At 29.9% G+C, this 10,410-nt stretch overlaps 1 protein-coding gene across 1 annotated transcript; it reads right to left on the reverse strand.

Moving 5' to 3' along the window:
- Positions 1–4,823: 4,823 nt before the first annotated feature.
- LOC111018908 (gibberellin 20 oxidase 2) lies at positions 4,824–9,740 on the reverse strand. The gene is made up of 4 exons (XM_022295173.2): positions 9,050–9,740; positions 8,054–8,349; positions 6,602–6,923; positions 4,824–5,473 (listed from the first exon to the last, which is right to left on the reverse strand). The coding sequence occupies exons 1-4, from the start codon at positions 9,251–9,253 to the stop codon at positions 5,201–5,203; spliced, it is 1,095 nt and encodes a 364-aa protein (XP_022150865.1). The 5' UTR covers positions 9,254–9,740; the 3' UTR covers positions 4,824–5,200.
- Between the last annotated feature and the right edge of the window lie 670 nt (positions 9,741–10,410).

Raw genomic sequence — 10,410 nt, forward strand, 5'->3', positions numbered from 1 at the left:
GTTGAGATTTAAATTCTTTATTAATAGCAAGATTGTACTCGTTTATTGCTTTTATTTTTATAAGATTTGAATTTTATATAAATGTTTAGATTGTAGTTTTTAATGAGATGTTTTCAAATTTGAATTTCTTATATTAAATATAATATATTTAAAGTCTATTTATTTCCATAATTTCTCTCTCCAATCATATATCCTAATTAAATATGATATATTCAAATATTAAAAAATATAATTCAGCTTTTTTTTTCAGAGTCATTTTTTAATAGTATGCTAAACATATACTCTCATAATGTATATATATTTTTTATTGGTAATAGGTTATATAATATAATTCAGCTTCTTCCAAAAATTACATAATGTATATTTTTTTATTATTATATACTAAATTAGAAATTTTTTCATTTTCAACTGTAAGTTTTTTTTCCTCGTTATTCTTTCTATTACTTCAGTGGCTATTATTTATAAATTACTAAGTTATATAATATATTCCGACGACCATTATATGATAGGATAAACATATATTGCTCTCTAAAAGGTTATATAATATGTAACTTTTAGTGATATATCCCAAATTTACTCTATATTAACTTCATATCTTAAGCAAAAGCGAGCATAGCTCAACGGTAATTGACATATATCTCCAACCAAGAGGTTTTTACACAAAATGTAGAGGTTTCAAATTAAAATTAATTTGAATGATATTTTTAATATTATTTTATTTTTCATTTTTGTATTTCTTTTTTATTTCAAATCGAAGGAGGCAAAAAAACCTAAGAAACTAAAAGAGGAACAAAGCGGGACATGGAGACCCCATAGCATCAACAATCAACAAGGGAGAGAGACCCGACGGCAGTAGTTGAAGAAGCCCGACGGACAAGCCAGTCTGCGAAGAATTGACTTCATGATAGATGTGCGAAAAGTCGACAAACTAATCCCTCGACAAAAGATTGTTAATTAATCACATATTATAACGGGAAAGTTGGTAAATTTTACATAACTACCCTTCTAAATTCGCTTCTATTTTAACAAAATTTTAAATTATAAAGATTTAACCCATTTATGTAATTAGCTTCTTAAAATGGTCTATATATACACGTACTTATCCCTATTAGTATACCCTTTTTCGGGCCATTTTATTTTCTTTTACTCTACTGGTTTGGGCTCCTGGGCCAGTGGCAATTAAAGCCTGTTTAATAGTGGGCTAACTACATAAAGCCCATTTCAGTTGAATATTAACACTAAGTATACTCTTTAAAGGAAAGAAAAAAGAAAAAGAAGTTGCACAAAATTAGTAAAGGAACTATAGTTCGAAATTCAAATATTTGATTTTACCATAAGTTATTACAGTCTTAAACAGTTGAATTATATATATGTTTTGTCTTCTACCAAGTATAGATTAGCGGTAATTGATATATACTCTTTCATTTGAAGTTGGAGATTCAAACTTTCATACCCCCAATTTGTTTTCTTTTTTTAGTACAATATGTAAGGGTGGGAGATCAAACTCACAACTTTTTGGTTAGAGATATATGTCAATTACCGCTTGTTATGCTCGCTTTGGCCCATACCGCCAATTTTTTGTACTCAAAAAAGAAAAAAAAAACATTTTTCTACAATGCCTAAGATGTGCTCCATTGTTGAAGGGAGTCTAAATAGCGGTTTATAGATTAGCTTTTTTTCACACAACATTACTATGGGTTTGTGAATCAACATTTCTATAATATCACAAGAAAAATCGATACAATATATAAATATCAACGAAATATCACTAGTGTGAACATAATATTAATAAGAAAGAATTTTAACTTATTTAAAAAGGATTAAATTCATATTTATTCATTTAAATATTTTTTGAGGATTTTTTTAGAAATATATATCCATCGACATCGATATTATCGATACTTTCATCAACATTTCTGTAAAATTGAGACATCAAAATTTAAAACATGTTACGAACTATTCATATAAATTTAAATGAAAATATAAAATAAAAAAAGGGACATTGTAGAGGCCGTTGGGTGATTGAGGCTTTTGTTGTTTATTTTGTTTTTAATTGCAAACTTATCCTTTTTGACACATAAAATAAAAATACATTCAAATGTTTTAAAAATATTTTAATTTAGAATCAACCAAAAAGCTCAAGCTTGTAGCTCCCAAAATATAATAAATTAAACCTTATGGCATGGGAGCGTAATGAAAGTCATTGTCATGCATGAAAAAGATGGGTTTATTTAAAATTAATATTATATAGTTTAATAATATTTATAAACATATTGTATTTTTTAAAAGTAATTACAAAAATGGTATTTTTAAAAATATTTAGGAGATAATATGGTAGTTTTAGTGACATAACATTCAACCCGGTGAAATTGTATTTTGAAGACACAATTTTTGTGACTTAAGGCATAATTTTATCCTTTACAAAATAGTCTAGTAATTAGTATTTTTCAATCAATTTCTCACTAGCTATATGTGTTTAAAAAAAACTATTATTCAAATATATGGTTTTAAACTATATAGTTTTATAAATATTTTCTAAAGTAATTTTCATTTTCATTACAAATAGTTTAAAAATTTGTAGTAAAAAAAAAGTTTCAAAACTATCCCATTCGAAGCATAATATTCAAAAATTAAAAATTAAAAAATGAAATTGTAATCAATAAGATGTCTCAATAATTAATTTAATTATTATGGTGAAGGACTCGAGAAATAAAGATTCTAGTAGAGAGTTGTTATTGTTATTCTTTATTTAATTTAAACTGTGTTCTTACAAATGATTTTTTTAAAATATAAATTTTTTTAGTACGTAAATGTTAACTTTTAAATTTTACCTATCAATCACTCCCAATTTTAAAAACATTTTTTCATAAAGGAGTTCTAAAATATAAAAAACTGCCCAAAACATTTTAATAATTTATAGATTTCTTTTTGTAGGCAGTATTTGAACACCAATGTGATGATAAGTTCAACACATTCCTATGTCAATTGAACGTAGTAAAGAATATGACGGTGAAAATGTATCTTTGGGTGGGATCGGGTGGACCGGTTGGATCTGGTATGGCTACCTTGACGTAAATAATTTGGCTCGCATCATTTATTTGACCTTACTTCAAGTGAATTTAGCATACGGTAAATGTGTACTAAAAAAACGTTAATTCATGGGATCAAATTAATTACCCATAGCATATCCTTGGGAGAATCTTTAGTGGAGAAATATTATAAGATGAATATTAGATAGGGCAACCAGAAAATCAAGAAGAATTAGAATGAAAACAATGTTAAGAGTATTTTTTTAGGGAGAAAAAAAACAAATGAGTAGAAAAGATCTTATTATTGAAATTACCAAGGCCACATAGGTAGATATTTTTATAAATAAAGAAAGTTGGATATTAATAATAGGTGTCGATCCATATCATAAATATAAATATTAATAGAATATAAAAGAATGTCAACAAAAATATGACAAACACAGGTATAAATACTAATGATAAAATCAATTTGAACATAACTCAATTAGTTAAAATATATATTATTGACTAAAAGATCGTGAGTTTGAATCCTAACTCACATATATTTGTTGTACCAAAAAATGATAAAATATATTTAGTTAAAATGAATTTAAATGGCCAAAAAAGAAAAATGATATTTGATTTTCTATCTTTATCTCTCCACTCAATTATAGGATAAAGATTATGATGTTACCAAATTAACATATGATTGTTAAGTTGAGTGCAAGTCAAGATAAAAGAGATATTTATATACCTTATTTGAAAATTTCATTTCCAACTTATATTTGTTAAACTCAAAAATTAAAAAAAATAAAAATATATTTGTAATTTTCCAATGTGTAAATTACAATGTGTCAGAGCTTTTGAATCTCCCTTTCTCACATGAATTGTAATATTGGTTAAAGAAAACAGACATATTGGTCAGAGGAGATACCAAAAATATATACATAACAGGTGAAAATAGAAAAATATTTAGGAATTGATCCGTTAGCACTATCTTTCTACTAATCACTAATAAAAAAAATTTGATAGTTCTTTAATTTTTTGAAAAACAGAATACATATATATATATATACATCTATGTTTATCTTTTTATATATTTCTCTCGTACTTGTCAAAAATTTAATAGTAGTCAGCTAAATAAGAATGTTGATTGGTTGTTAAAAAAATATTCGAATTATGAAAAGAAGTTGATAGGATAAAACTTATAGACTTATAGGCGCTATTATATGTCCACAAAAACTATATATTATAGAGTAGAGTAGCTTGTTAATTTGTTGACAAACAAGACCATCTTAACTCTCAAGGAACTCACACTAAGTTAGGCTTTCCTTTTCATGAGAAATTTGTAACATTAATCACAACCTTGGGATATAATATCTTATCACATAGTTTAATGATATATTAATTAATTTTTATGATGCTAATTGCTTCTACGTACATAAAATTTCCATCTCAAATTTTGTTTGTTTGTTTTTTTTTTTAGAATCTGAGAGGATATATCTATTGACGTTATTATTATTATTATTAATATTTTAGAATGTAACGAGAAAATATTTATTAAAGACTGAAATTTGTTGTCAGATACCAAAAATCCAATCATTATATAACTTGAGTTTATCTATTAGATCTAAGATCACATTATCTTGACCTTATCAATTTGTTAAAGTCATTGTAAATGTAGCAAAAAAAAAAATTAATAGTTAATTATAAACATAAAATCTACTTTTCTAAAGCGAGACGGTAATTGACATATATTTAAATTGAGAGGTTTTTAAATTTTCAAATAAAAAACTATTTTATTCATAGACATAATTTACAAACCACAACTTCTCATACTTCACTTATTTTACAAACCATGAATCCTTGTACTCCTTCACAAAACAATGTCAATGCTTTATAATTTGTGAGATTTAAGAAATCATACTCCTCTACTAAAAATTCCATTATTTAACTTCGACGAAAATCAATACCCGTTCGTACGTGTATCAATCCCGTTAAAATCAACTAATAGAACATTAAGATCATATAATAACCTGATCTCACAAACTAGTAAAACATTCGAAATCATTTTCCAAAACGACGCGTGGAAAATACGAGATAGGGATGTAATTTGTTATAGGTTGATTAAAATTTACATAAAAGAAGAAGGAAGAAGAAGGGTTGATATTATTGTGGAATAATATGTGATGTCAATTGGTGGAAAGTGTTGTTTGGAAGAGCCAGTTGGAGAAGGCATTTAGGGTTCTATCATCAGCTCTGTAATGTTTCTGAGAAAATTCCAGCAAAGTTGGCCATCTGAAATCCGGGAAAATTCTTGGATTTTTCTCGTCAACCAAACAGCTTGGTGGACTCACCACTTTCTCTTCATTTGGACACAGAAAGAAAGCCAAAGATTTCCTCACAGCTCCCTCGTTCACCACTGCTCTGTGCAAGCAACTCTTGTACAGTCCATTCGTCAACGCCTGAAACACAAAAATCGAGTCGTCGATCGGTCAATTACCACTAAATTTAAAAGCTTAAATCGATAAGTTATAGCGATCGGATGAAACTATGATCATGTTAAGGATATTCGAACATATGACATGTTCTGATATCATGTTTAAAGGTTCCATTACAAAGTTTGATTCTTTATTCTATAACGATTTGTCTATATTTAGTTCTCATTAACTTTTAAAAATATCTAATAAATCTTTGACTCCAGAGGACACCGAACTCAGAGTCGTTTCAAGTTAAGCATGCTTAATTTTGGAGTTTTTATGATTACTCAACAATCGAAAAAGAATGTACACCTTGTTAGTATAGATAGTAACTATCAATTCTTAACCATGCTTCCATGATTTGAGAATCCATCAACACTCGGATATGGTATTGGTACTTTTCAATATTTAATATGGAAAAATAATGAAAAATGAAAAGGCCGTCTTATTCAAACTCCAACTATGAAACCCCTCCTCTCCAACTTTCCTTTCTCACTCCACACCTTGGAACGCATCATTCTTATAGAGAGATGCTTTCACATCGTCTTAACCCAAAATGGTAAATGGTTGGTGAGAGGAAAGGTTATTTTTTTAGGCTACTGTAGGAATAGATCCAATGGAGACGAGGTGGGACATGTAGCTCAGAGGATTAAAGCACGTGGCTACAAACCACGGTGTCGGGGTTCGAATTCATTCTTGTATCCCTCATCTCTAGTCACAATAACATTTTCCCTGATAGTTACTATTTATATTGTTATTTAAAAAAGTGTCCATAGAGTTAACTCCATTAGTTTTAACACCCATAAATAAAATTATCTTAGTTTAAGAATTGTCCAACAAATTGATTTCAAAAACCGTATTAAAAAACCTAATCTAAAATTTTCAAAGACGATATTAAAAGACTTTTTAAAGTATAAGAACTAAATAAATCCAGGTTAAAAAATTCAGTATGAAACTAAAAACTTAAGTTGGCAGGTCGGCATATATTTAAATTTTATCACATTTTCTATTCATATTCACGATTTCATCTCAAACCCAACCGACAATGAGGACAGTAGTACAAATATATTATAGTCACTTATATTGTACTAATCAGAGAGGTGAGTGAGTTACCGTGAAAGTGTCACCGATGTTGATGACGAAAGCATCAGGGTTGGGGGCGATGGAGCGCCACTCGCGGTCCACGAAAACTTGGAGGCCATGGACATGGTCTTGGTGAAGGATGGTCAAGGAAGTAGGGTCGCAGTGAGGGCCAGTTCCAAGAGTTTGGTCTGGTTTTTGGCAAGGTGGGTAGTAATTTAGTCTCATAACTGAATCATTTTGTTCAAAGAAATCTCTGAAATATTGTCTTCCAACTCCTAAACTCATCCCCAGAAGCTCCATTATTCTCAGCGACAGCTTGCTCATTGCCTCGCAGTATTCTTGGTACAGCTTCCTGAATAACAGAACAAAATTAATTGTACTAAACTATGTTACATTACAACATATATGTCTTTTTTTGTTGTTTTAGTTTTAATGTTGGAGTGTTTCTTCTTTTTTTTCTTTTTTTTTCTTTTTCTAATTTAGCTTCTATTGTTTAAATGACAGAACTTTCTTACCGACTAGGCAGCGAGAAATTCCTGCTACCCGACCAGCGAGATTTTGATAGGGAAAAATACTTAGGTGCAATTCGCATCTATCTTATCGTCGACCACTCTTTTTAGTTATTTGAAAAAAAAATTCGCATTTGTCTCTCTTCCTTGTAAAAAGTTTTAAAATAAGGCATTGAGTATGGATACTTTGGAGGGGAGAGAGAAAAGCAACTTTTGATTTTAGTTATGTCAGGGTTATGTCAGGGTACGTTCAAAAAGTTTCAATGTAATCCTTAATTTTAACATGGAAAATACTTGTCTCTCCAACAATATGGAGGGACCTTGCATTAAATATTTAATAACTAATAGAGAGAGAATACAAAAACATAAATTTTTTTTTTAAATAATAATGAGTTGTCCAACATTTAGTAGTAAAATGAGTCTAAGTATTTTCCTTTTAACATTATTTTTTAATTATACCTTTTACGTCGGTAGTTTTTTAGTAAATCGTTGATGGTAAGCTTCCTGGTGAGTTGATGGAAATTTGAAAGAAGAAAACTTTATAATTCTTTCAAATCTCTAAAATGTTATGAAACATAAGGAAAATATTTGGCTTTTTAAACAGTCACTGTCATTAAAAGACAACGGAAAGAGAGAAATGAAAAAACAAATATTTTTTAAAATAGAATGAGTTGTTAATTTTTCAATGATGGTGAAGATGATAAGAAGCCAAATATTCCTTTGTAATTGGTTGGTCGGTCCAGTTTATTACTTGTCCTCTAAATTTTCCCATGTAAATTTATCATAAATTATATTTAATATCTACGGATGAAATCAATATAATTGAAAAATGTTAAAACGTAAAGAATTAAATTGAATTTTTTTTAATAATAGGGACTAAATCATGGCACATATACTCAAACAAATAACAAAATCAAAACATGAAGATTAAACTCCCTTTTGATGTTTTGGATTATATAGAGATTTTTCTTACCCAGCATTTCTAAAATCTTCTCCCAAAGCTTCAACAAAGTAATCTTCAACAAGAGTAGAGGAAGCAGCATCAGCACAATATCTGAAAGAGAGAGTTTCCTTCCATGGAAGCTTGGACGAGAATCTCCCAACGAAGCTGTTGGCATAGCCGCAGTGCTCGTCCGCCTTCCGCCGAGCCCGCTGCTTCTCCTCGAGCTTCATGCCGAAGAACGACTCCATGAACTTATGCGCCTTCGCTATTAGCTCCGCATCGACGCCATGGTTAACCACGAGAAAGAAACCGTGCTTCTGGCATACCTGTTAAGAATATAAATAAAAGATTAAATATATACGCCGTTAATTTTAGTTTAATGATAGTTTAACATGGTATTTTAAAGCAAGACTTTCTACATAATGTTATTGATAGTTACCTTTTGGGTCTTGTGTTAATTTTAAAACCCACGAGTACGATGGGAAGTGCTAAAAGTACGAATGAAATAATTAAAGACATGTTTGATAGTCATTTCATTTTTTGTTTCCTATTCTTAAAAAGTAAGCTACACTACTTCTATTCATCTATTTCTTTAGTTTGTTATTTTCTTTTTTTTTTTTTAATATTTTCACAATATAAGTCAAGTTTTGAAAACTAAAGAAAATATAGATTTTTAAAAGCTTATTTTTATATTTTTAAAATAGACCAAGAAGTCAAACCAAATTTTAAGAAAGGTGAAAAACATGCCAAAGAATGTGCTAAAGCAAGCATAATTTTAAAAAACGGAGAGCTAAAACCAAAACAGTTATCAAACTCGACCTAAATATATCGTAAACTACGAATTCAAGCCTTTTGGTTTAAATGATAAACCGAGAGTTTAACATGATATCAAAGTATGAAAAAAAAAATCATGTGAGTTAATATTCAAATTAAACCCAACCAAACAATGAGTAATAGTGTTATATACAAACTCTCACAAAAGAACTTAAACTTTCGAGCTCAATGGTACGTAGTAGTTCAACAAACCTGGTTGAGAAGGCGACACGTCTCGGAGAGAGCAGTTGGGTCATCGGAGACGAAGGCGGCGTTCAAGTCAATAGGAGGGACATGAAACTCAGGCAAGTCATGGCACGGCTTCTCAGCCTCGGGCCAGACGAACTGAGACGGGATTTGGGAAACAGAAGAGTCCAAAACAAGAGGATTATCAGAAGAAGCAGAGAGAGTTGGCATGGCTTAATTAAGGCTTAAAGCTTGGTTTGAGAGAGGGGGAGAGAGAGAGAGAGAGGGAGATGATTAGAAGATGAAGAAGAGAGAAGAGGGAGAGAGGGAATTTAAAAGAGGGAGAGAGAGAGGTGAAAAGGCAAAGCAAAGACAAGAGGGATTTTGGCATTGGAGAAGTCGAGAAGTGGGAAGGAATCTGATGGGTTAAGGAAATTTGAACTGTTGCGTCATTCCTATCAATTAGATTGTGTCGTGTGTGTTGGTTTGGTTGCATGCAACTGTACGAGCTAGTCTTATAGTTTGTCGCCTATTTCTCATTATTACTTAATCTCTACTTTATTCAACTAATTAATCAGCACATACAATAATATTATTCTTTGTTTGTTTTCTCAATTCTGATATATACATTTATTTTCATTACAGGCTGTTTCATGCCCATCTATAGGTAGCTAGGATTAAGCCTTTTTGGGTTCAACTTTATATATACAAATTATATTGATTGACCTTCTTATAAGTGTTATTATTTATTTTAATCAAATAAATATTCAGCCAACCGTTCTCAAGAGTATACGTGTGAGGAAATAAAAGAAAGCTAATTAGGGTATGTTTGGGAGTGATGTTAGAATTAGTGATTTTGAAAAAATAGATTTAAGTATAATTGATTTTTCAAAATCACTATCTAAGTGATACTTTAAAAATAAATTTAATAAAATCAATTTTTAATTTGCCAAACACGATCAATGACAAGAGAAGTGATTTTGACAATGATAAAAGTAATTTTGATCATGTCAAAATCACTCCCAAATACACTCTTCGTCTTGTTTAAGGGCGGGCAGTGAGGTAGGTGGAACTTATCCAATGACTCCATTTACTTTAGATGCATCTAAAGTAAGAGGCTTTCCCTTACTATATGCAGATTCAGTTTGGCCAAGGTAAGCATCACTTCACCTTTACTGTAATTACAATTACATTTTAAGATACATGTTAGGGTCGTTTATCTATTGGATATGTATATGTTTGAAAAGGTAAGGAATTTTGGTCGATAGGGACATAGCTCAATGGTTAAGGTATTTTTACTTCTTGTTCTAAGAGGTCTGAGTTTGAATCATCGCATTTGTATTTTGGGAGGTGATATTTTTATTAAAAAAAAGGGAATTTTGACATCG

This window comes from Momordica charantia (assembly GCF_013281855.1).
Source record: "Momordica charantia cultivar OHB3-1 chromosome 7 unlocalized genomic scaffold, Mcharantia_2.0 BLBB01000007.1, whole genome shotgun sequence".
Lineage (NCBI taxonomy): Eukaryota > Viridiplantae > Streptophyta > Magnoliopsida > Cucurbitales > Cucurbitaceae > Momordica > Momordica charantia.

Excerpts from the sequence above, each read along its gene's own strand:
- LOC111018908 (XM_022295173.2), bottom strand. The coding sequence starts at position 9,253 with ATGCCAACTCTCTCTGCTTCTTCTGATAATCCTCTTGTTTTGGACTCT. Across the intron at positions 8,350-9,049 it reads CGTGTCGCCTTCTCAACCAG|GTATGCCAGAAGCACGGTTT; the intron begins GTTTGTTGAACT and ends TATTCTTAACAG. Across the intron at positions 6,924-8,053 it reads GAAGATTTTAGAAATGCTGG|GAAGCTGTACCAAGAATACT; the intron begins GTAAGAAAAATC and ends TCTGTTATTCAG.